Here is a 26,112-nt window from a genome sequence, read left to right on the forward strand (position 1 = left end):
TGTGGGAGCCGTCTCCCAGCCCATCCCCCCCAAGGCCTCGCTCTGGGGGGAGCATGGGGCTACTGGGGCTGAGCCAGGGCTGCCAGGGAGGGGACACAGGGTGGGCGAGGACAGTGGGGTGTGCGCCCCCTCCCTGGTGTGTGCCCCCTCCCCACAGCCAGAGCCCAGCCCTGGGCCAGGGGAGGCTGCGGCTGGGCTCGGGAGGGGCTCTGCAGGTTGTGCACAAGCCCCTGGGGTGGCTGGGTGTGATATGGGGGGTCCGCACACCCTGGGGGTGGCTGTGCATAATGTGGGAGTCCCAGGGATGTCTGCGCATGATGTGGGCCTCCCCATGCCCCTGGGGGTGGCTGTGCGTGATGTGGGGGCTCCCGGGGGTGGCTGTGCGTGATATGGGGCTCTCCAGACCCCGGTGGTTGCTGTGTGTGATGTGGGGGTCCCCAGACCCCCGGGATGGCTGTGCATGATGTACGGAGGGGACCCCGTGCTCCCCCGGTGGTTGCTGTGCGTGATGTGGGGCTCCTGGGGGGGGGCTGTGCGGGATGTGGGGGTCCCGGGAGTGTCTGTGCGTGATGTGGGGCTCCTGGGGGCGGCTGTGCAGGATGTGGGGGTCCCGGGAGTGTCTGTGCGTGATGTGGGGCTCCTGGGGGCGGCTGTGCGGGATGTGGGGGTCCCGGGAGTGTCTGTGCGTGATGTGGGGCTCCTGGGGGCGGCCGTGCGGGATGCGGAGCCCCCCCACGCCCCCGGGGGCGGCCGTGGCCGGCGCGGTGCCCCGCGCTGGCGGGGTGCGGGGCGGGGGGAGGCGGGGCCGGGCGCGGGGCGGTCTCAGGCCGCTCCCACCGCCCCGTCCGGCCCCCGGGCGGAGCCGGCGCCGAGCGCGGAGCCGAGCGGGGCCGAGCGGGACGGCGCGGGGCCGGGGCCGGGCTGCGGGATGCCGGGCTACGACTACAAGCTGCTGGAGCGGCCGCGGCGGCGGGTGCTGTGCCCGCTCTGCGGGAAGCCCATGCGGGAGCCCGTCCGCGTCTCCACCTGCGGCCACCGCTTCTGCGACACCTGCCTGCAGGAGTTCCTCAGGTGAGCTCCGCCGTGACGTCAAGGCCGCCCCGCCATGACGTCACGCAGCGCACCCCTTCTTCCACCCCCCCCCCCCCCCCCAGATGCGGGGTTCCGCACCCCTGGGGGCGGGGGGGACGGTCCCGGGTGTCGCTGGCGGGTGCGGGGCCGCCCCGCACGCCGGGGTGCCCCGGGGAAGGGGTGCGGGGTGCCCCGGGGTGCCCCGGGCTGCGGAAGGAGTGCAGGGTGCCGCGAGGTGCCCCGGGGTGGGGAGTGCGGGGTGCCCCGAGGGTGCCCCGGGTCGAGGAGGGGGTGCGGGACGCGCCCAGCCCGTGACAGCCGCCCCGCGGGGTGCAGCGGCCCGTGGCCCCTCTCGGTGAGGAGGAGGAGGAAGAGGAGGAAGAGGAGGGCCGGGTGAAACCCGGAGCGGCGAGTTTCGAGCGCTTGTCAAGATTTACGTTTAACTCCTTCCTGCCCCGGCCCCGCCGGTAAAGCGACCGAGGGGGTGGGGGGACCCACGGGTGAGCGTGACCCGGCCGTGGGTGCTCGCTGGGAGTGAAAGAATGGGGCCCCTTCCCACTCCCACCCCCCGCAGCGGTCTGGCAGCCCCCGGCCCAGGTACCGGCTGCCTGCTCTTGGCCGCCGTGCCCGCTGCGGGGCCGGGGGTCTCACGGGGGGCACGGCGAGGGGGTGTCCGTGCCCCCCGGGCCGGGCGTGCAGCGGTGCGGATCGTCACCCTGCGGCCCGGTTTCCGCTGCCGCCTCCGGCTGCGCCTCACCCCACCGAGACGACCTTTGCCCGGGCCGGGGGCCCCGCGGGCACGGCTGCTGCGGGCTGGTTTCTGTGAAACCAGGCGTTCCCGGGGCCCACGCCAGCCAGCGACCCCGCACCCCTCCCGCAACCACCCCACGGGCACCCCGGCTCTAATGGAGCAGCTGGACACCGGGGTCCCCCCCAATGAGCCCCTCTGTTTGCACCAGATCAGGTTTGGGGGTCTCATGGGCTGAGCCAACCAGCCCTGCGTGGTGCCGGGGTGGGTGCTGGGGGTGTCAGGGGGTGCTGGGAGGAGCCAGGGCGTCCCCCGACCCATCACCTCGCTGCACCCCAGCACACGGCGAAGGTCAGAGGCAAGGACGGGTCCCCCCCGGGCGCTGCCTCAGCACATTCCCTGCCCGGCCGAGCGTGAGGAATGGGGAGGCTTTGTCGGGGATTAGGCGCTGGCTTTGGGTTGCCATCCCACTTCCCCGCTAGCCGCAGCACCCCGACACCGTGCATGGGGTGCAGGCAGGGCTGGCTGGCCCCAGAGAGGGAGCAAGGCGATGCCAGCCGTGGGGCGATGCCAACCATGGAGCGATGCCAACCGTGGGCGATGCAGGCTGTGGGCTCCCCAGAAAGGGCTGGGTGCCCAACCCCAGCCGGGAGCAGCTTATCTCGGCAGGTGCCTGGTGACTCTCACAGAAACACCCTGTGTGAACAGACCGGGCACGTGGCAGGGCTGGATGCGGCCGTGCCCCGCGGGGGTCACACCCCAAAGCGCTGGGCTGGTTTTCCTGGCAGTCACTTGGTCCCCCCCCAGCACGGGCGTTGTGGCTGCGGGGGATGTCACCGCGCCGTGCCTGGGTATCCCAGGGCAGCACGTTCCCGGAGGCACCGCTGGCTCCGTCCTACCATCTCGCACCCACTTGGCAGCCCCGGCCAAGGCCGCACCAGCGCCTGCCAAGGCCGCGCGGCGATTAGATGTGCGGGGGCTGCGTGCGGGCAGCATGACTTTGCGGCCTTATCCAGAGCCACCTCGGGGACACCCGGGGTCCCTGCGTGTCCCTGGTGTGTGTCTCTGTGGGCAGCACCCACGGCCTCGCGCCCCAGAGTCCATCGGGCTGTTTGGCCCCATCCACGTCCCTCCACCCAACGCTGCCCCTCCGCAGGTCGGGGCTGAGCGGGACCATTCCCACCTCGGGAGCACCACCCCGTCCTGGGGGCCCAGCAGGATGGGGACCCCTCCAGAGCGGCTGCCTGGCCCCCCTGCCCAGTCCCAGCTCACTGCAGTGGCTGGTGGGGCCGTTTCCTGCGGAGCAGGAGCCCCGGGGCCACACATCCGGGCTGCACATCTGGCGCCCAGCTGTTGCCCCCCCGCTGCCCCCATCCTGCCTGGGCCCCAGCACCTGGGGCTGTGGGCGCCCGTGGCCTCCGTCAGCACCGCTCCTGCCCAGCCACCGGCACCCTGCCTTAATCCTGGGGGGCCTGGGTGGGTGAGGGGGTTGTGGGGGCTCCAGATGGTGCCATGCTCGCAGCGGCTGGCCCAGGCCCCCAGGGGACAGTGGCTGCTGTGCCTGGCTTTGGCGGGGGTGGGGGTGGGGGGCTGCCTGGGGGTGCGTCTGGCGGGGGCATTTCCCAGCTCAGACAGATGGAGCGGGATTAGAGCCACGGCTCCCCCGAGGGTTGCGGCTGGATTTGGCACGGGGTGAACACTCAGCGGCGGAAGGGCAGCGCCGATGTCCTGGGGTGGGATGGCGGGGACCCCATGGGACATCGTGGCTCCCTGGGGACACGCCGTTCCCCAACCCCGAGTGATCCTGACCCCTCTCTGTGTCTTGCAGCGAAGGCGTTTTCAAGTGCCCAGAGGACCAGTTGCCCCTGGATTATGCCAAGGTGAGGCCAGCACCTGGCTGGGGTACCCTGCTCTGGGGGGGGACGCCCCCATCACCTGTGCCCCCCACCAAGGGCCCAGCCCCGGGCTCCGCACACCTGCCTGGCACAGCCGCGCCAGCCTGGCACAGCCGCCCCGGCCTGGCACAGCCGCCCCCTGCGGAAGCAAGAGCCCTTTGTGCCGCGGGGCCGGGGGAACGGAAACCCGCTCCCGACAAAGGGCGCTTGTTCGTGTGCCGGCGGGGGGGATCCGGCCGCGGGCAGCGTGCCTGCGGCTGCCGGCCAGGCTGGGCTGGGCTGGGGGCTCCGTGTGCCCCCGCAGCCTGGCGCGGGATGCTGACGCCCCGGTGCCGCCTCCCCAGATCTACCCCGACCCGGAGCTGGAGGCGCAGGTGCTGAGCCTGGCCATCCGCTGCATCCACAGCGAGGAGGGCTGCCGCTGGAACGGGCTCATCAAGCACCTCCAGGTAGGGTCCGGCAGGATGCGGTGGGGGGGCCCAGGCTGCACCCCACAGCACCCCCCTCACCACCTTTATGCCCCCCAGGCCCATCTTGGCACCTGCGGCTTCAACGTCATCCCGTGCCCCAACCGGTGCAGCACCAAGCTGAGCCGCCGCGACCTGCCCGAGCACGTCCAGCACGGCTGCCCCAAGCGCCGGGTCAAGTGCGAGTTCTGCGCCAGCGACTTCACCGGGGAGGCCTTCGAGGTGGGCGCTGGGGGGGGCACCATGCCGGGGGGCATGGCCGTGGTGGGGACACCCTGGGGGACACAAATGATAGGGGTTTCAGGGGGGCATGGCCCGGCTGGGGGCACCAGGGCGGGGTGTAGCCAGGTTGGGGGGGTGCAATATGGGGTGCAGTGTGGGGACCTAGATGGGCTGCAGGGCACCATGGGGACGCAACCTGACCATGGGGATGGAGCTTGGGTGGGGGACACCATGGAGGACACAGCCTGGCTGTGGGGGGCACCGCATGTGCCCGTCCCGGGCAGGGCTGGCGTGGGCAGCAGGAAGATGACGATGCTGCTGTGGTCCCCAGAGCCACCAGGGCACGTGTCCCCAGGAGAGCGTGTACTGCGAGAACAAGTGCGGGGCCCGCATGATGCGGCGCCTGCTGTCCCAGCACGCCCTGGCCGAGTGCCCCAAGCGCACCCAGCCCTGCACCTACTGCACCAAGGAGTTCGTCTTTGACACCATCCAGGTGAGACAGGGTCCACGGGGACCCTCGCCCCGCCGGCTGCCGGCCCCGGCTGACGGCCACCCTCTGTCCTCAGAACCACCAGTACCAGTGTCCGCGGTACCCCATGCCCTGCCCCAACCAGTGCGGGACGCCCAGCATCGCCCGGGAGGACATGCCCACCCACCTCAAGGAGAGCTGCAACACTGCCATGCTGCTGTGCCCCTTCAAGGAAGCTGGCTGCAAGCACCGGGTGAGTGTGTCACCATGCCACCGTGCTGGTGTCCCCATGGCCATCCCGCCCTGGCATCCCTAACATCCCCACCATGGCGTGTCTGTGCCCCACAGCGTCCCCACACCTCTCCTGCCCTGACACCTGTCCCATCCCCTGCGGCGTCCCAGTTCTGCTCTGTCCCAGCTGTGTGGCTCCGTGGTGTCCCCTTCTTTGTCCTGCCTCACCCCTGTGGCGCTTTGCCACCCAACTGTCCCCACGCCATCCCAACCAGGTGTCCCCACAGCACCCCTGTGCCGCCCTGCTCCAGTACCCCCATACTCCAACAGCATCTCCCTGACACGCCCACGGCGTTCTTCTCCTGCCCTGTCCCACCCCATGTCCCCACGCCGTCCCGTGCCCCCGGCACCCCCCCGATGACGTCCCGCTGTCCCCGCAGTGCCCCAAGCTGGCCATGGGCCGGCACCTGGAGGAGAGCACCAAGGCCCACCTGGGGATGGTGTGCGCCCTGGTGAGCCGGCAGCGGCAGGAGATCCTCGAGCTGCGGCGGGACGTGGAGGAGCTGTCGGTGAGCAGCGACGGGACCCTCATCTGGAAGATCGCCGACTACGCCCGCAAGCTGCAGGAGGCCAAAGCCCGCAGCAACTACGAGTTCTTCAGCCCCCCTTTCTACACCCACAAGTACGGCTACAAGCTCCAGGTCTCGGCTTTCCTCAACGGCAACGGGAGCGGGGAGAGCAGCCACCTCTCCGTCTACATCCGCGTGCTGCCGGGCGAGTACGACAACCTGCTGGAGTGGCCCTTCTCCTACCGCGTCACCTTCTCCTTGCTGGACCAGAGTGACCCCTCGCTCTCCAAGCCCCAGCACATCACCGAGACCTTCCACCCTGATCCCAACTGGAAAAACTTCCAGAAGCCGGGGGCTTCGCGCAGCTCCCTGGATGAGAGCACCCTGGGCTTCGGCTACCCCAAGTTCATCTCCCACGAGGACATCAAGAAGCGGAACTACGTGCGGGACAACGCCATCTTCATCAAAGCCTCGGTGGAGATCCCCCAGAAGATCCTGGCCTGAGCCCCGCTGCCCCGGGGGGACAGGACCCGAGCCGGGCGCCCACCCTGGGGTACCCCACATGGTGCTGAGCCCCTGCCCGCAGCCGGTGCCCCCGGCCCGGGGATGCCGCCGTGGCCGCAGCCGCTGGCTCTCAGGTAGGCAGGGGCTGGGGCTGCCCCTTTCCATGTCCCTCCCGGGGCTGGGACCCCGCTGCAGCCCCAGCTGCCCCCCCCCAGAGCAGCCCCTTCTCAGGTGCCCAGGTGTGCCGAGGGGGCTGGGCCCCCCACGCCTCTCACCGGGGCGCCCGGCCGCCCCCGCCAGCCTCGCTGGGGACCCTGCGGGACCCCACTGCCCAGAGCCATATTTTGTAAGCTGGTGCCCCCCGGGAGCACGGTTGTTATTTATTACCCCGGGCCGGGGCCTGCTGCCCCCTCCCCACCTCTTTTTTTTTTTTCAATAAAGTTTTCTTGTATTTATTACGGCTGCCTGAACCTCCTTCCTCCGCCTGGCCGGGGCCTGGGGGGTGGGGATGACACGGGACCCCTGTCCCCAGCCCCTGCCGGCCCGGGGGTGTAGCCGTGGGTGCTGGGGACAGGGAGAGCCAGGCTGGGCTGGGGGGCACGGCGGGGGGGTAATCCCTGACCCACATCCCAGCAGCAGACGGGCTCAGATGGAGCCGGTTAATTCGGTAATCGCCGGCAGTGGGGACAGCAGGGGAGGGGGTGTCACCAGCCCCGGGGTGCTGTTGTCCTGCAGCCCCGCCCCATCCCCATCCCAGTCTCACCATCCCTTCGTTAGCTCTGGGGCAGTTACAGCCCTGGGCGGGGGGAGGCAGGGATGCGGAGCAGAAATGGGTGGGTGGGCAATGGCTGGAGGGGCACCAGGGCAGGTTGGGGGGGGCCCAGCTGGATCCGGTCCCAGGTGTTTGTGTTCGTCCCCCCCCCCAAATCACCCCAGCAGCAATGGGGGGGGTGGGGTGGGGTGTCACCATCTCCGCAGGCTAATCCCACAATTGCATTAGTGCTGCTCCAGCTTAACACAATTAGCCCCTAATTAGCTGCACCCTGTGGCCCTGGCTGGGCTGGGGGGGGGCACCCGCTGGCCCTGGGGAACGGGGTGAGCCTCCTGCCCATACTGGTGCCCAGTTCTTGCCCCTACTGGTGCCCAATGCCTTTCCTAGAGTGGAGCCGAAAGCAAAGCCATACTGGTGCCTGATGCCCACCAGTCCTGGGGCCCAGTGCCAACCCCCACCGCTGCCCGGTTCCTGTCCATACTGGTGCCGCTGCTTGCCCTGTGCTGCTGCCCAGTGTCGGCCCATTCTGGTGCCCAGTATCAGTCTGTACTGGCGCCCAGTGCCATCCTGCCGCAGGGAGCCCCGCGCAATGCCCAGGCTGTGCCCCGGGGATGGCCGAGCGGCACCGCAGCCCCCCCCCCCACCCCGATGGCATTCACCGGTGCCAAACCCCGCTGCTCTACGGCACGTTCTCCCGTTATTAGTTCTTTTCTCCTACAGAGCCATAACCTGCTTTTTGCCCTGGTTCGGCCTGACGTGGCCTGAGCTACATCAGGGCAAAAGCATCAGCCTGACCTGCATAGATTTTATTTATATATATTTTATTTTTATATTTTATTTATTATATACATTTTATTTCTATAGTTATGTGTACACACACACAGAGCACAGGACCGGTCCTGTTCCTGTAGCCAGGCCACACAGCAGCACGTTGGCAGCCTCTTGTCGCACTCCAGTCACCTTATTTAAAAAACCCCAACAATCCGTAGATTATTTACTGTAGATTAAATCACTGTTGTGGCAAAGCGGTGCCGGTGAGAGCCTGCATGGCACCCCCTGGCTGTGCCCATTGAAAGCCCGGTGCCGGGAAGCCACGCTGGGAGCAGAGAGGGAAAATAAACCCAGGGAGCCGGCGAGCGTGACCCTGCCCTGCCTCAGCCCCATTTGCGGCCCTCTCTGCCGTCCCTGCTTGGGTCCCACCCCCCCACCGATCCCCCCCCATTTTTCTTTTCCCCTCGCCGATCATAAACGCGGCCTCTGCCGTCAGGCGCCGCTCGCCCGCGGTGCCCAGCCCCGCACGGCTGCGCCCGGGGCCACGGCGCCCTGCGGCGCCCGCCTGGAAATGTCAGCTGGATCTTGGAGCTCCTCTTAACCGTCTTAAAATGGGTGGTGATGTAGGGGGGGTGGGTGTGAATCCGCTGCAAGACCCGGGTTGTGAAGCTGGGGGGGGTGAGGCTCTTAATATGGATGGAGGGGGGGAGAAAAAAAAAATCAATTTGCTGCTAAATTTAGCTTCAAATATTAGGTTTAAAAATAAACTTCCTGGAAAGTTGTTGGTTTGATGCTTTATTCCAAAAGCCCAGACCCTGCCAGCTTGCTCCCTGCTGCATTGCCCCAACGGGGCTTGGATGCTGGCTGGGTATCGCACAAGATGCTCAAGCGTTATTAAATGCCCTATAAGTGGAGGAAGCCCCCGGCCCGGCTGGCAGGGGCCGGCGCTGGGCTTGGTTAAGCCCCAGCCACGCTGGCGCTGCCCTTATCGAACCAAACTCCAACGCCTGCTCACCCCTTACCCCGCCTTTGGGGTGCAGACGGGGAGAATTTTTGGCAAAACCCACGTCATCTACTGCTCCGGCGGTGGAGCCCCGGTTTGTGCTGATTATTGACGCTTCTTAGCCGAGACGGCTGAACCAGACATTAATATTTCATCAGGAGAAAAATGCAAGACAAATTTGCTCTTCACATCCTTTATTAAAATTCCGGCTGGGCCTAAAATTGAAATTAACTTAAACTAATTAGATAAACTACTCCAGTAATTTTATTGCAGTTTGGCCTTGCTGAGCACTGGAGGAGCAGGCGAAAGGCGGCCGTTGCTCGGTGTCCGCCGTGAGCGCCCCGCGCCAGAAGGCGAGGAGCTGACTTCAAAGCGCCCCTTTCCCTTGGCTCCCCACCCCCACGTGACCCTCCAGGACCCCCCCATCGGGCAGGACTTTTTTCAGCTCTGATTTATTTTTTGCAGCCCCTGCAGCCGTCGCTCCTCCACCGTGAGACAATGTGCCGCCGGCGACGGACACCTCGGCGCGGTGCCTGCCTCGGGCCAAACTCAACGTTCGCATCCCCCCCACCGTCTACCCGGGTACGGTGAGCTCAGTGTAGGGGGGAAAGCAAACACAGCAATTAAATCTTTGGAAGAAATCCCTGTTTCGCCCAAAAGGAGGAGTTCTAAAAGGCTGAATCTTAGTCTGCCGGCTGCCAGAAGCCTTCGGCGCGGTTACTGCGGCAGCAGGTAGCTCCACAGCGGGGGCAGCAGCTGCTCACGCCAAAGTCCTCGCTGGCTCGTTATCGCACCAGCGCTTTGCTCCGGGTCTAAGCGCAAAGGCAAGGTAGGCGTCTCCTGAAGAAGCTTTGCAGGAGGGATTCCTCCCGTTGTGGGGTACAGATGAAGAACCCAGACACCGAAGGCGCTCCAGCGATGCAGAGTCAAAGGGTGGGTGGAGGGAGCGGCTGCTCTCGGCACGGCCTTTCGGGATGCTAGAGCTCTTCCCAGCTAAGCTCAGCTGGGCTAAGCTGCCTGGTTTAGCCCAAATTCCCGGGAAAGCATGTGGGAACCCAGAAATGGTACCAAAGAGTGTCTGGGGAGCGCTGGCATCAGTACGAAAGGCAGTGCTTTGCCGTCAGAGGGTTTCTGACACTCGGCTGTCGGCACCAGCGCAGAGATGGGCTTCGCGCGGTTGCGTCCCTCTTAGCGACGCAAACACGCGGATTAAATCAGATGTACGCTCACGGGAAAGGGGAGAAAACCCTCGCGGCTCCTGGCTTCCAGAAGGGGTCTACAAACGTTATGAATCCCCTTGAAAACTTTGTATTATGGCGTGAATAAGCAAAACCCTGTGTTTCTGACACACGCCACGGGGTCAGCGCTCTGAAGGGCACGAGCCTCCAGGTCCAGCTTATGGAGCACCCCCATGTCTCCCCTGGCCAGGGGAAGCAGCCCTTGAGGGCACGTGGCAGCCCCAACCCTCGCAGCCGTTGCCAAAACTCTCTCCGAGTTCACCCCGACAGCACTTAAACCGCCGCCGCCTCCTTTTTTAAAATAATCATTTCAGCACCTTTCTGGCTCTCGGATTTTGTAGTTCTTGTTTTCCCAGGCCTTCTCAGTGCTCTCACGAGAGAAGGGCAGCCAGGCCGTGCCCGACGCATTCATACCCCAGAAACCCACGGGGACCCTTCCCCGAATTCCCTCTGGGACAGGCACCCGCCCCGCGCCGCCGCCCAGGGCCAGGCGAGCCTCACGCGCTCGCGCTGCATCGAACAAGGGCGGCGGGACCAGGTCTCTCCCTCTCTTTTATTCTTCCTGTGGACCAAAAGAAACCACGCTAGCTCCTACCCGTAGCACATAAGCAGCAGCGTTTATCATCAGTCTGGGGTTTAATGAAATACAGCAGCAATTCCCAGTTCTCTCCCCGGCGAGCCCCAGCAAACATTTCCGTTGGGTTTCTGAGGGAGCGGCCGAGTCCCACGGGGGGGGACTTTCACATCGTAAGCTTAAAGAAAATTCACGAGCGTATAAAATGTTAACTTTGGGCTGTAACAAACCGGGCTTGCGACTGAACAGCTTCAAAGCTCCTGCTCCAAAGACAAGCCGTGTCAGAGATGGAAGCTTCCTCGTGGAAGGGTTTACACCACTTTCATGTTTATCCCCCCTAGGATCTTTCTAAAATCCACCCCCAGCTGGCGAGGGGGGTGCCAGGAACCACTGGGACAGCGATATCCTGCTCCAGCAGGGTGGTACAGCACCGGGGACAGGCTGCGGCGCTGACAGGCAGTGAAAACAGCTGAGAACAGCTGAGAACACCTTACTCTCTCCTCAAGGAGCAGAACTGTCGCCTGCGAGTGCCCAGGATCCAGCAGGGGAAGAGCAGCCTTGTGCTGGAGGCGGAGGAAGCCGCCGACCCACAGGCGAAGACAAGACAGACCTGTGAGCCCAGCGCTGCGATGGGAACGGCGGCACGAAGCCCAGAGGTTCCACCATCCACGGCAGCCACCTGCGCCAGGGCCCCGGGGAGAGCCCCGGGCGAAGGTGCGCCCCCGGCCTTCGGGTTACTCTTAGCTCTGCACCGGGCAGAGCGTGAAATAAAACCGCGCGTGGACAAGCGTCTCCAGGAGAGCGCGGCTCCTGCCGCACGCCGGCCCCCGGTGCGCCTCAGCCGCGCTCCCCTTGCGCCCCTGGGTAAGCGGCGGGGCCGTGCCGGGAGCCCCACGGGTCCGCTCCCAAAGGCCGTACCTGGGAGCGAAGCAGGGCAGGGCGGGCGATTCTCTTTAGGGAAGATGCAGCGGGGAAGGGGAAGGAAGGAGAGCCCACCAGCGCCAGGCTGCGGCCGGAGGGAAAAGGGCTGGTTTAAAGAAAACAAATCTCACTCCAAGAACAAAAGGAAGTATTTCAGGATATTTTAATAGTAAAACAATCCCTATTTTTCAAGCCACGTCCCACCTGGATGCGTCTCGGGAGTATTTTTGCCTCCCGGTCCTGCTGCACCGGGCAAAGTCTCCGAGGCCGTGGCTCTACCTGCGAGCAATCCCCAGCAGCGCACGGCGCGCTGCCGCCGCGCCTCCCCGGCATCGAAACCGCTTCCACAAACACCACGACACGGGACTCGACTCCGTCTCTCCCTCGGGAGGGGAGCAGGAGGGAAAAAATTAGCTTTTAATAACAGTTTGGGTTGAGATTTGTAGCAGGCTACGGAACAGAGGAGATGGCAGTATTTTATTTAGTAAAAAGGTATGTATTCAGGTAGCAGAACACCTTACAGTAACTAACTCGGCAGGAAAGGTTAAAGTCATAGCACAGCCCTAGATCGATTTGGGGGAGCGGGACGGGGAAGACGACGGGGAGACTGTCAGGGAAGCAGCTTCAGACTCGAACCTTGGCTTCCAATATCATGTATTCAGAAAAATATTGCATGAAAAGCCTCAGGATTTTAGTTCTTTCATAGATGTATATTTACCAGTTTTCACAAAGACTGCAGGAATACGATTATAAACAATAAATTAGGACTTCATGTTGCTATCATTTGGCATAACACAATCAGGCAATTTTTCCTTTTTAAATATAAGGCAACACAAGCCAACACATAATTTAATCCGTCTTTAGTCAAATTGCTTAACTTTGCTAAAGAGTTACCACTAAAGAACGGCTTATAGTACACTTAAAAGAATTTAAATAATGACATGATATTAAGTGTACTAACTTACGCAAGGAGTCAGAAAACGTACTCTGCTAAGCTTTGAAACCTAAATATTTGTTACAGCCCAGGACTACACGTCTAAATTAAAAAAATACAAATAAATGTCTTCTAATTTTTCCATTTACGAAAAACTTTTAAGAATCTCTAGCCAACTATGACGTCACTTCAAAACTTGTTATTTTTTTTTTTTTCAATTTTGTACGATGTCTTAAGTTTGTGTTTTTTTTTTAAACCATGCTCGTTAAGGAAAGTTCAAGGAGCAAATACTTAAGGCTTTGTTTTTCGAAGGGCTGTGAGGGAGGCCAGTGGATGGCAGAGGCCAGTGGGTTCACCCATACACAATGCTACTCAAACCCACACTACCAGGCGACATTCATACAGAAATATTACACTTAAAAGTTACAGTGTAGAGCAATATTTTTAGCCAGTGTACATATAAAGAATCAATGCTTTTTTTTTTTTTTTTCTTTTTTAATTTCCAAACTTGGTTGTGATCATTACGTTCAAGTATTAGTCTCATTAACAGAGATGAGAAATTTTCTACTTACAACAAATTCGGCTGTTAGAAAGGAAAGGTGTAGCTTCGGTACACTGAGGAGAACAAGACGCTGAGGTTACCCAATAGTTAGTGTCCTACGGCCACGGACTCGCCTAGCTGCTGGAAGCGACGTGGGGCAGGAACAGGAGGAGTTAGGCACCGAGACCCTGGGAAAAAGGGACGTTATAAACAGCCTCGCTAATTCCCAGGGAGGAAAATCGTTCCATTAAACCCGCTGCGGCGTTTTGATGGAGGGGAATACGGGACCGTCGGTCCCGCAGCGGCTCGCGAGCGGAGCTTTGCTTCGGATCAACCGCCCCCCGCCCCGCCGGGACTGCTGCCGCGCCACGCCGCCCACTGCACCAGGGACAGATGAGCTCGAGTTACCTCTCCTCGCCCTGAAATGAATTCTAGCTACCAGAGAAGCGGCTGAACCCTTTTTGGAGTTGTCAGTGGGTCTGGATTCCCTTCACATCAGGATGCCCAGACTCCTAGCAGCGAGGGGTTCAGGCAAAGCTAGCTCTTACGCTGGCGAAGGGGAGCGGGGAAGGGAAATACGACACGGAAAGAAAGCAGCTACCTACGGCAGCTACGCTGCCTATGTCCTCCAGCGGCCATTCCTCCCTCCTCTGTACCCTGTCCACACACACAAAAAAAAAAGTGTCAGAAAAACCTCCCAGAGACTTTTGACTTTGGACAAAGTCTGAATGATAAATGTGGGCGTCTCGGCAAGAAACAGCCGAAAAGCTTCTTCCTATGTTAATGCCTAAATACACCCCCCTAGCTAGCTCTTCTCAAACGTAGGCTTCTTTTTCGATTAAAGAGGCCTCTAGACAGTGCAAATGGTCAATGTTTAATGCATTAATGAAATGGGCTTTCGAGTTGAAAATAAGCCCCGCTTGCTGACAAATTTTGTTGCTTTTAATCTTCAGAGGAAATTGAGATGGAAATTTAAGCAGCTACGCTACCTCGCTCTTTACGGAGCTGGCGAACAGATGCAACTGCGAAACCCTGCAGCAACTCGACATCAGTCCAGCAAGTAGCTACTAAGCAGAAGGCAAAAGCTGCACAAAGGGGATTCTGCGGTGAGGAAACAGCTGCGGCGTGAAGTAGTGTAATGAAATTCTTTGAAACAAAAAGGCATGTTAAATATTTGATGCATAAAGGAGATAGATAACATGTAAGCAAAGCTTTTAAATATACAGTATGTCTTCTTCCAATGGTTACTATAATGATCACACAAGTTTGCAAGTTAAAAATGCCTTGCTTATTAATTAAAATTAAGACTAAACCTCTAATTTTTGTCTGTGAAAGTGACTGCAGCCTATCTATACCCTGGGTGTTGAATATGAAGATTTCGACTATCGGTTGGTTCAGGTGCTCGGTTCATGGGAGGCCGATGGACTTTTCCCAGCACGGCCATGCTCTGATCTCTGAAGCAGGACTGCTGGAAGTCCCCGCTTAGGTAATCCATGGTCTGCATCACATTATTCTGGCTGGATGGGCCAGCTCCAGCTCTGTAATGAGTTCCTCCCGCGCAATCGAGCGGCGCTCCTGCTGGCTGTCCCCCGTGGAAAGGCATGGCGAGGTCCTGGGACCCAGAGCTGTCACTGTTGGGCGTGGGCAGAATGTTATTCCAGATGGGCTGGAAATAGTGCCCATTGGTGTATGGCAAGGGTCCCTGCAACCCGTTCACAGGCGGAGAAGGCGTAGGCTTCTCGATGGGGGGCTTCAAGCTGAACGACTGGCCCATGCACAGTTCTTGAGGGTAGTTTGAAGTTTTGCCAGGAAAACTCTGCCCTGCGATCTCTCTCTGAGGGTGCTTCCCTGCGAGTCCAGCAGGTCCAGCAGCATCCCCACACATTTGCTGCAGATGTGCAAGCTGGTGCTGGTTCCACGCAACCGATTTGATTTCGTTCTGGTACGCGGGCGGCACCCTGTTAATATTCACCATGGGCACATTAACAGAGGCAGGAGGAATAGCAGCAGCAGCATGATCTACAGGGTTCACTACACAGGAAGGCATGGGTGTAGGGACATTGTGAGTAGATACCCTGGTACTTGCATTGATAAGCAGGTTGCGACTTATAGGGCTGGGGTTTGCGATCTGTCCCTCACATACTGAGGTAGTGCTAATGCCAGCTCTGGCCTGGCAGAACTGGTTAATCTGGTGCACAATGCTGCTCAGGTCCGGTGGCTGGTTCTGCTGCAGGGTGGCAGCCATAGAGAGGGGAATGGTTGAGGTAGACACGGTCACATTCGGCGGCGCATCTGCATCCGGCATCTTTCTGCTTCCATGTAAACCTGGCTGCAGCAAAGGATTCGGGGGGTGCTGCAGAGTCTGGTGTGCCATGGTCTGAGGATGCTGCAAGCCCTGCGGCTGCTGCATATTCTGAGGGTGCGGCAGCGTCTGCGGCTGCGGTATCCCCTGAGGGTGCGGTAAGCTTTGTGGCTGTGGTATACCCTGAGGGTGCTGCAAAGTCTGTGGCTGCGGTATACTCTGGGGGTGCGGCAAAGTCTGTGCATGCTGGAGAGCCTGCTGGCGAGCAAGCGCCTGGGGGTGGGTTAAAGTGCTAGGTGCAACGTATGGTGTGGAAGGGGGATTCATCATCGCTTCCGGCAGCAGACGTGTGCGTGTCCCGTCAAAGTCTTTGATAATTCCTTTCGCTGGAGATTTCACTATCGCCAGGAGGCCTGTTTTCGTGGTGGCCTGAGACGGGTAGGGACTGTACCTCTGGCCCGAAGTATCAAGTCCGTTCACAGTACGGCGTATGTGTTTCCTCTGGGGAACCTTGACACTGTTTGGAAAAATTTTTATAGTCAGTGGATTGTTGGCGACCTTCTTAGCATAAGCATCCAATTCTGCTGGGGTAGGATACTGTGCAGATCTCATTTTCTGTGTAGTGTCCCCTGTGGAGAAAGGAAAGTCGTCAGTACCGATTCTCGTAAGCAAGGGATCAACCCCAGGGCAAGACAGTTGCACAACAAGGGTAGAAAACCTCCAAGGAATCAAGAGGCAAGACCTTCGTCTTCCCAGACCGGCAGATCTCGTACCAGATACATCATTCCCTTCACTACCTGGTGACCAACACAACCCCCCAGTTCAGCTTAAGGCAAGACCTGCCTCGGGGAGCAAAATGAAACCAGTGGTTTGACCACCGTTCAGTTGGACAAAACCAGGTAACACGCTACAAACATCGGGTTGTCTCCAGCTTGAAATACTTCCTACAGCTTGTGTGGCGGGGTAGTTTCTGTTCTCTTAATTTAAGGCTGCCTCGCCATGGCTCTGAAGCCATTCTCAGTATCTTTACCGTGTTAATTCAGAAATGAGGAAGTTATGAATTAAACATTAAACCCGTGTAATGCTGAGGTGGGAACCATACGAAGCACTTCAGCTCAAGCCTCCATTTACATCTGAGTTCTTTTCTAGATGCTGGCATCTGAAAGCACTTTGAGCGTCTTTTTGTCCATTAGGAAGCCCTTGTCAGTCCAAGTTCAGCAAATGGAAGGAGGCTACACGTGCGTTATTTGATGGCTTGCAATTATTTTTTCAGCTGCATTTTCAGTGTGGCACCTCGCTAACGGCAGCATCCTCGTATCACACAGCAAAACGACGTGATTACCTCACAAGATCAAGAACACACTACTCCCCAGACACAGACAAGGTACTTCTGGAGGCGGGGGTGGTGTTTCACTTACTCTGATTTACCAGATACCTACCTTGCCCACAAGCTCGAAGGGCTTCAGGAAAGAACTTCAGGAATCTAGGGAAATGCTTGTGCCTCTCTCACTATAATCGTATTCCAAGCAGAGTTGGGCCGTTCCCCTACCACAGCTGTGCTGCCTAACTCCTACAGGACTACCGCTTTAGAAGTGATTTTATAATCTTCAAATAATTGCTTGCAGCTTTGACAATCTGATTTTGCTTTTGCTTCTTCCCCGCCAACCTTGTAAACCGTTTACTGGAAAAAACAGCCCATCCTTTTTGCTAAAACTTCCAGCATCCCCGTGCCATCTGCTGCTGCGCTGGAAGAAGGGAAACGCATCAGCCAGCTCCTCCAGAGCCCAAGAGCACCTTGGCCCTGCACCTGGCCCTCTGACCCAAGGAATTCTAATGCTCCAGTAAAAAGCCTGATGCTCCCAGGCAAACAGCCCTTCCTCTTGAAAACCCACCTCTGATTCTTTTAAGCAAATTGCTTCCAAAGGCTCCTGAATACAGCTCACGCCTGAGTACCAGCCACCCCTCCTTGCACCCTGCAGCTTCCAGCCCTCACCGGTGAGGGAGAGCAGCACTGCTCGAAGAACACTCACTGTCAGAAAGTAAGGGCCAGGAAATGGAAAATAAGATGGGTACCAGAAGAAATTATAATTACAGAAATATTAAAAACTCCTTTTGTGAAATAGGAAGCTTTACAAGCAGGCTGTCCTGCATCTCTCGCACAGCACGTACCACGGCCCCAGTCATACTCTTGCTCTCTGCTGTCCCGACACTGCCACACACCGCCCTTTCTCTTAACCGAGGGCAATGCTCATTTGATATTAACCCGAACGTCCCCTCTGTTCATATCCCCGTGCCTGCCGCGGCAGGCGGGTGGTTTGTAGCTGTCCTTCCGAGCAAGCGGCTGTGCTCCGAGCGGAGAGAAGAGCCTCTGAATGGAGCGCGCCGGTACTACCTTGCCTCAACAGCCGAGGCCTTCATGAGCTTCCCAACTTTTGTTTTTAGCACTGCCCATTGCCCGCTGAGCTCTGTTTCTTCCCCAAGAGATGACCCTTGCAACTCACCATCAATCAGAGAAGAACCATCAACAACGGACAAAGGAATCCGCTCCTGTCTGTGTTATGGTTTATGTTACAGTTAGGGCCATTGTCACATAGAGCTTTATTTTTCAGATGAAAAATTAAGTAGATACTTTAAGACACCTTTACCATAAAAATTTCCCAGCCTGGTTTACATTTCTGTAGGCAGATCAGCAAATTAGGTGGCAAATATAAACACTGAACAGATACACTAAATATTCCTTTACCCGACCACCTATTTTTCTGTTATATGGGAACTGCGATGAAGTTTTTCGAAAGCAGCTAAAACAGCAACGTTTGACCAGGCTGCGGCTACCGGTAACAACACATCTGTATCCCCGAATCTGGAAGAGCTCCTTCCTCTGACGAGAGAAAATAAACCCTTGGTCAAACTGAAATGATGCACCAACATCAAGTTTGGCAGCGTACCAAACAGCGAACCACCTTTTAATTACCTTGGATGGGATCTTCCGACACCAACCACCATTTCACACAGGGCCCCTTTTGTGCACAGCTAAGATTATGCTCCGTTTTCTATGGACTCCCTTGGCCATTCTACTTAGGTCTGACCAAGGCGATGTACTTCCGAGTGCCCCAACGTGCTGCTTAAAATGTGCTTTGCTAGTAGCTCCACGGGCAAGATTCGATGACCGGAGTAATTAAGGCAACAAATGAAAGTTAGGAGAAAGGCATTATGGGGCGATCAAGAGTGTGAATAGCCCATACAAATAACCTACAAACCAGCAAAGAACAATGAGGTCTGGTTACTAAGTGAATGGAAAATCGGCTAAAACAGACTGAAAGAAAACGCTGGCATTAGAATACCGCAAGTGTGAGGATTCTGGATCGGGCCATTAAATGACGGGGAGGATGGCAGGTGAACAAGCTACATCAAGAAAACAGTGGGATGAGCTCTACAAAGTTACCTAATGGTAAATGCAAGGCAGAATACTTTTGTTGAAATGTAATTATTTCATGTTTACTGTAAGGTAGAAGCTGTGCATATGAGCAATTACCCCAATAAATTGGTGAGCTGCAAGTTCACGCTCCCGCTAATCCTGTGGCAACCAATTCATCCGGTCACATTCCTGCGCGCGTCTCACCGCTGGAGCTATTTTTATCATGAAATGAGATGTATTTCTCTGCCTCACCTTAGCAGCGATGTAACATTTTAAAGTGCATTTCGCATTAAGGCTTTAAACCCCACTGCTTTTAAAACTGCCTACGGGTAAATTTTCATTAACGTTAAACAAAATACAAACAGGCCTTCAGGATTCCTGCCCTAATGAGAGCATCCGCGCTGGGACAAGTGAGGAACAGCTGTGCCCATCTCCTGCATGAAAATCTCAGCTGCAGCAGTTTCTCTACAGGCTTTACAGAAGGAGCCCTCACCCCTAGAAAGACCTCGATTTTAGCTGGCAACCCCACATTCCTGATCCCAACCTGCTCTTCTCTCTTTTGTCCCCCCAGCCAAAAGCTCTCCAAGAAGTACCTTCCAACCTTGACTTTGCACCACCGTCACGAAAAATCACCCTTTTCCTCCCAGGCCCCGCGGCATGGTTGCCTCATCCAGCTGCGGCTGCGGACGCTGCCCCGACAGTCTTGCCTCAAGTATCCCGGCTGACTGGTCAGGTTTATACTGGAGTTACTGGGAGGAAGGGGAGAATGTCAATATGGAGTCAGTGAGAAATCCCCTGCATGGATAAGGATGAATTTCAGGGTTGGCCCTTCCTGTGAGGCAGGTTAGAATTAAAAGAAAAATACTGAAATTGGAAGTCCCATAGTGATCAGTTTCTAAAGGAAAAAAATACATGCATATTAATCTACAAAACTCCTACTGCACAGACCACCTTTAAGAAAAATACCTCTTATTTGAAAGCGAATAAGAAAAAAAAAAGATAATTGAGCTAATGGGGATTTTTAAGCATTAATAAGAAGTCTAATCCAGAAAACTACACTTAAAAAATTATTAATACAAACACTGTAAGTCTGAATAAAGGCTATCCTGTGGAGTTCTGTGCCTTTTAGAAAAGCAACAGCACTATTATTAAAGGCTGCTTCCAACCCCCCATCAAAAGTCACAAGTCACCGTTCATTAAAAATGCTCATTAACTCAGCTTTCCTTTGGCCAGGGGCTAGAGCGCTTGTGCATATACAGTACGGAGGGAAACGCACCAATTAATCTTACACACATCTGCAGCAGGGGTGAGCAAGGTCTGTACGAGCAGTTTCATTTTCCATATAAATCAGAACAAACGGGCACAGCTGAGCATCACCACTGCCAGCCAGTGCCTGCCAGCTACTTTATGTCCTAAATTCTTTTAAATGCAGTCCCCGAAGCTCCTCGCTAAGCAGGATACAGCAGGGCTTTCAGCACGGGGATAAGCAGCTCTCAGAAGCAGCATCAGGTACCATCAGGTTAAGAAACTGCCCTCATACAGCGCGTTGCCTCGTAAACGTGTAATTAGCAAATACCCGATCTGTGCACAGCTATCCTCACGTGAACCTCAACAATTTGCTTTCAGAACTAAGCCTTCCGATCCACCAAAGCGACTCCACGTAACGCGAGGACCTAGTCGTGTTCTCACCACAGCAGCCTCCCTTTTTCAAAGGCGTGTTTCCGTCACTGAAGCTCGAACTGGAAATGGGAAAGAGAAAGGAGGCGGATGCCCAGTTTCACGCCACCTAAGGAAGTCCTTTTGTGAGTGAAGATTTTTACTATTGCCAAAAGCGTCACTACAGTTACCAAGCCCGTGGAGTCGGCATAAATGCCGTTCAAGTGCTGGGGGGAGCACGCGTTGTGTCCGTGAGAAGCGTCATTCCCCTCTGGCAGGACCTGTAGCATGTCACCCTGAACTGCAGAAGTATCTTACCTATTTTCAGTAGCACCACAAGTCTCAACATAATAACCATTGTAGCTATAACTGGAGTGTAAATTACTTGCTTTTAAAGAGCAACGAGTCCATCGGCAAACTGAGGGTACAGAGGTCATCTCCCAGCGCACGATTCAAATACAAGAGAGAGGTCACAGCCCTGAGAGCCAAGTACACAGATCTTATGTAGAAACCTTGGTATTTCTGAAATTTCAACTGAACAATCAGTGTGCGACTTCAGTGATAAAGAGGAGAGACAGAGTAAGATTTAAAACAAAAAAAGTCTCTGGCCAGTAAACTCACATTTCCAAGCGTAGGTTCTTAAAGATACAACTATGAAAAAAAAAATTACTGAAGTTACCAAAAAAGAATTATCAGAGTACTCTGCAGATGTATTTTCAGAGGCACCAAAGAGACATCAGAAAGAAGACGGAAACTTTGAACTTTGGTAATTTGGGCTAGATCGCTAATATTTGCAGTACATGCCCCAGGTATGTAGAACAACAGAGCTGCTGACCTCAAAAGGTTTGCGTTAGCCTGAGCCAACTGTTACTGGTGTCTACGAGTAATTAAACGACTGGAAGAGAAAAAGAGTCAGGAAAAAGTTGTGTTAAGAAGCAAGTCAGCTGGCACACTTTTAGCACAAAACGTTTTCAGCAGAGAGGCACGAATCTCACAGAAACCTCACTTGCATTTCATCTCGCTGTGGTTAAAATTAACCTTTATAAAGCCAGGAAAGGAGGAGAGCTTGCTGCACACACGTGAACCTCCACAGCGATCTCTCAGAGCCATTATTGATGGATGCCTTGAAGGCATAACAAAAGACAGACTCTCACATTAAATAGTTTTTCCACTGTATCCTGAATGTTTATGTCACAGCTGTACCAGAGCCAGATTTAACAGTTAACCACATCCTGCAGACAAAACGTCACTCACATTTCTGAAGTCCAGTGTTCATCTGCGTGTAAGAAAGAAGCTGAAAGGAGAGGTCACCTGGTCCTGGCAGACAGGCCAGCATGGCAGACAGGCACTAACACAACATGGGGCATTCACTCCTCTGCACACTGCAACAACAGAGAGACAATTCAAAGTTATAATACAAGGAGGAACAGAGACAAGAAAGCGGCAAAGAGCCATCCCTGGGTGAAGGCCTGACCAAGCACAGATGCGTGACCGCTGCTCCGGCCCTCGCTGCATCTCGTAACGGCAACGGAAATACTTCAAGAAGCAAGTCATCTGCAGGGTTAAAACTAAAATAGCCATCTCGCTCTCCTCTGTGGCTTGACACACAGGGGATAATCCATAACTCTGTCCTCAAATTACAAAGGTGGTTGTTATGAATGGTAAAGAAACCACCATCGTTCATTTTACTACGTATTGAAATGTGCTGGCTATCTACCAGGTATAGCCAAAGCAAGTCCTCTGGAGAAATCCTGTCAACGGCTCTTTTACATTTAATAAAAAGGCATGGCATGCATAAATTGAAGGCAAAGTATGCAGCACTCTGCCTTGTGGCAAGATTAAGCTGCATGCTACAGCTTGTAATTTCTGTGGTCCATTAGGCTGAAAAGATGAATGGCTACGACTTCATTTCAGAGGAGACTCGCTAACCTGCGCGGCTCTGGGTTAGACAAACAGCAAGACGTGCCTTCTGCACAACGGAGCTGCAGAGGTGCCACCATCCCCTACTGCCGAGGTTCCGCATTTAGGAAGTCAAACCTCAGAACGAATGCAGGGAGCACTAAAGCTCCTTTACGTATAAACACTGCCCGGCTACCCTCAAATCCCACCATCGGCGTACCGATACAGGGGGGTTTCCAGCAACAAAGCTAACTCAGGCTCAAAGTCTCCCAATGTTACTAGGATTATGGAGAGAAATTTGAGTTGGAACGAGGTCTCCAGAGGCCGCTTGGTCCAAGCCTCGGCTCAAATCTCCCCTGCTGCAGCTCCCAAGGCAAGCCAGCGCCAGCCAGGAGCACTTTAGAAGCCTCTGGGAAATGGGGTGGCTGAGCCAAGCTGGAGAAGTCAGTCAACATCTCCTCCTTGCCCAGATCTCCACAAGCATCGGTGCTGCTATACAGTTAGTGCTTTTGCCAAAACACTTCAGGAGCAGCTAGAAAGGGCCTGGGGCTCGTTATACGGCCCCCAAAACACAGAAAGAGTTGAAGGCTTCAAAAGTTATAGCCTGGTTTATTTTCAGTCATCGTTTCAAAACCCCAATTAAAACCAACTGGGAAGGCATTCAAAGATCAAGGCAGGCGAAGCAGAAAGCTCGAGGCTGGCACGAGAGTGCACGGTTTCTGGCTGCAGAAACCCCGCAGAGACCGATTCTGAAAGAGTCGCACTGTCGAGGGCCGCACAAACGATGCAAAGCCTTCAGATGCCACCCAATGCGGCAACGTCAACGCCGCGTCCTGGATAGCACCACCACCTTCCTGCTCCAGAAAGCTCCAAAAGATGGTTTCTCCACAGGGACATTTTAAAGCCTTTATTTGAAACCTAACCTCTGGCCACCGCCACTAGCGAGACGGCTCAAGGAGTACCTGCACCAATACAGCAAACGGCGTGGACTCAAAGCTTACCCGCAGGACATCAATTACTCACTGCGTGTGATTCATTAGCTGTGTGTTTGTATGCACCTCCTCAGCTCAACACGCAAAAGCTGATTAAACCAACAGCCAAGAAAGCTCATCCAAATATTAAATTTATAAAAACTTCTGCGTCTTCACTGTGCCGGTGGTCTCAAAAGCTGAGCGAGCCCATTGGGTGCCACTGTGACCAATAATTAAAAATAATTTAGGATAGCAAATGTCAGCTTGAGTACTCTGCGCTATGGTCCATTCACCCTACCCGCTCAGAGCGACAGCGACTCGGCGCCGTGAGAAATACACACACACACACACACACACACACACACAACCTCACCAAGCTGCAGGGGCGACAGAGCAACCACCAACAGAACGAGTTCACATTCATTCTCCGTTTCATCCCTAGGAGATAAAAACAACCCACAGTACTGTAAGTTCACGATTCGTAGTTGTAAAACCTTATAAAAAAAGGTCAAAACCTGGATTTTCTTCTCACCCTCAGGCGTGTGCAGCCCCGAAAGAGCGGGCTCTGCAGCACAGCACTGCAGTCAAAGCGCTCTGTGACCGAACAAGCGGTGTTTCTGACAGCAAGATACGCGGAGGGTTTGCTCACCTGCTCCGTCATTAACGCTCATTAGAGCCTTAACGCTGTGCCTCCTTGAGTAAGGCTCTCGCTCAAGTGCCACGGAGAGGCTCTTTGCCACGCACGCAGCAATAAACAGGATAATGGCACATTAGGAGAGAGAACAAGTGATTAAGAGTGGTCACAGCATCCAATTCAGAATAGCCAGGCTTCTGCAGTAAGAGAGCAGTATTTCCTTGAAGGTCAAAACACGTATTTACAGAAGCTTTAGCTCCGATACAGGGAGTAATGTTTTAGAGAGGGCTATAAAGGCGAGCTGTTCCCACAGGCGGATCATCATTTTAGGCAATGCCAAAGGTTCATAAAAGACTGGGGTGGCAATAATCATTTTAAAAGAAATATTGGACTTAGAAAAATCATTTTAAGCAGAAACATAAAATCATTCTTTTAACTTGATTTGCAATAACCAAATTGATGCCATCTAGGTCACTGCTGAGCATTAAAGAAAGAAATTCAGACTAATACAGAAGTGCTGACTGTAACTCCATTGCTGAATTCCATATTATAATTAAAATCCTGCTCCAATTTTTGTTCTTGATTAAATTACTATGGTTTTTCAAAACTCAGATCTCAGTATTTGAAAACAAATGCATCTGAAATACCTTTACAAACAAGGCTGTTTATTTCATTGTAAATTAATTAACGTTTATTCCCTTTGAGATACTCGGCACCTGTCCTGCCTGATCTTCAGCACGAGCTAGCGCAGACAACTCCGACACACCACCCAGCTAAAACGAACCCAAATCCCCGGCACGGACTCTATTTGGGGTTGCGGTGAGCATTAACGGCTGCCTCGAACCGCTGTTACGTACGGTCTCAAGTCGGCAGCGCGGGGTCCTGACACAAGGCAGCTGCGCCCGTCATCCCCTCCTGCGCTCGGCTTTACTGCTTCTAATGAGTCCAGAGCAGGAGATAAACTGAACTTGGCACAGCAAGACTTCTCACCAGCAGACTTGGCTCCACGACGGCAACTTGTGTGGGTACCAGCACCTGCAAAGCTCCCCGCGGGGCTGCTGCCCAGCCCCTCCGAGCAAGGTGCTGTGTTACTGGGGGAACTGGAATGGACACAGTCAGTCAGGAACTGCGGGGTTTTTGCGCTCTTCCAGGCTCGGTAACATCGTCATCTAAACCAGTCAGCTGCAAACCGGAGAGCAAGCTGAGCAGTAGGCTTTGGCACCCAGCAATGGAGGGCAGCTATAAAACACTTACCTTTAAAGTTTTAAAATTGTATTTTAGACTGGTTCTGTATACTGCCAAACACAACATAATGAGCTGTCTTGAAAATATATACAAAAAGATAACGTACATTTCTAGAGGAAAATAATCACTTGCTTGGAATAAATAAATACCCCTCTCTGAAGTGATTTTAATCTAATCTGGCTGCAGGATATAATCTTAACAGCACACATACTGCAGGATGCTCTATGAAATAGTCAGCAGGTTTAGACACATGAACAGATTTTTTTTTCTCCTAAGGTTTATTAACAAAATTAAATCAAAGCATGTTAAGCTTAAGAGGGATTTGCAGCACATGGGATTTGGGGGCAACTGTCACATCCCCACAGTGTTAGGTTCAGCCTTACCTGCGTAGCAGAGTGCTTTTTGTTCCAGGCAGCACAGTGACCCCTGCGCTGATTTTCAGAGTAAGTCCTGTCACCAGCAAGGCTCACCGGGTCGGATGGAAGAACTCACCTACAGCCATTGCCCACAGACACCCTCCCTGTAGAGCTGAGAATCTCTTCCAGTAAAACTTACTGTGATACTGCCTTTCTGGACTAAAAATATGTGGTATTTTCTGGCTGATACTCAAAAGATTAGCATTGCCTCTGCCAGACCCGGTGCTCCTCCGGCCAGGGGGGACTTTTACAAGCTACAGTAAAAGCCAGGTGTAAAGCAAGTCGGTCCTACTAGGAAATTTCTAATACTCTGACACAGCTTTATCATTATATAAACAGACCACATATGCAGAGTTATTGCCAAGTTTTTAAATATGCCAGTCTCTGAAGCTCCCCACAGGCCTTACAGGGTAAGCGCACAAAGGAAACGCTCCCCGTAAACCATCCCCGGCCAGTGAAATATGGGAAACTGAGGTGGTTTAGACGAAAGTGAGCTGGTGAAGTTTAAAGTTAGGCTCCTGAAAGTAAACATGCATGTTTGAAATTCCACGATTAACTGTGGGCTTGTTCACAAAGCTCAGGGCTGGGAGGAAGCAGGAACATCTACCCACACACAAAAGAAAAGCTCCAAACTATTCCAAGTT

At 55.3% G+C, this 26,112-nt stretch overlaps 2 protein-coding genes across 7 annotated transcripts in view; one reads left to right on the forward strand and one right to left on the reverse strand.

Moving 5' to 3' along the window:
* Positions 1-824: 824 nt before the first annotated feature.
* TRAF4 (TNF receptor associated factor 4) lies at positions 825-6,634 on the forward strand. Its single transcript, XM_064467664.1, has 7 exons — positions 825-1,071; positions 3,648-3,699; positions 4,059-4,163; positions 4,242-4,403; positions 4,735-4,896; positions 4,970-5,125; positions 5,544-6,634. Exons 1-7 carry the CDS (start codon positions 929-931, stop codon positions 6,174-6,176), a joined length of 1,413 nt encoding a protein of 470 aa, XP_064323734.1. The 5' UTR covers positions 825-928; the 3' UTR covers positions 6,177-6,634.
* Positions 6,635-14,126: 7,492 nt separating this feature from the next.
* Positions 14,127-26,112, reverse strand: part of FAM222B (family with sequence similarity 222 member B) — a 34,190-nt gene continuing 22,204 nt past the window's right edge. For 3 of the 6 annotated variants that reach the window (XM_064467539.1, XM_064467541.1, XM_064467540.1), the window contains exons 2-3: positions 21,558-21,685; positions 14,127-15,861 (exon numbers count right to left, since the gene is read on the reverse strand). In XM_064467539.1, the coding sequence (XP_064323609.1) occupies positions 14,276-15,861; positions 21,558-21,639 (1,668 nt within the window). In that variant the 5' untranslated portion in view covers positions 21,640-21,685 and the 3' untranslated portion in view covers positions 14,127-14,275. Of the gene's footprint in view, positions 15,862-17,975; positions 19,538-21,557; positions 21,686-26,112 lie in introns of those variants that run through there. The other 3 variants (XM_064467542.1, XM_064467543.1, XM_064467544.1) reach the window with 2 other exon arrangements.

This window comes from Phalacrocorax carbo, chromosome 17 (genome assembly GCF_963921805.1).
Source record: "Phalacrocorax carbo chromosome 17, bPhaCar2.1, whole genome shotgun sequence".
NCBI lineage: Eukaryota > Metazoa > Chordata > Aves > Suliformes > Phalacrocoracidae > Phalacrocorax > Phalacrocorax carbo.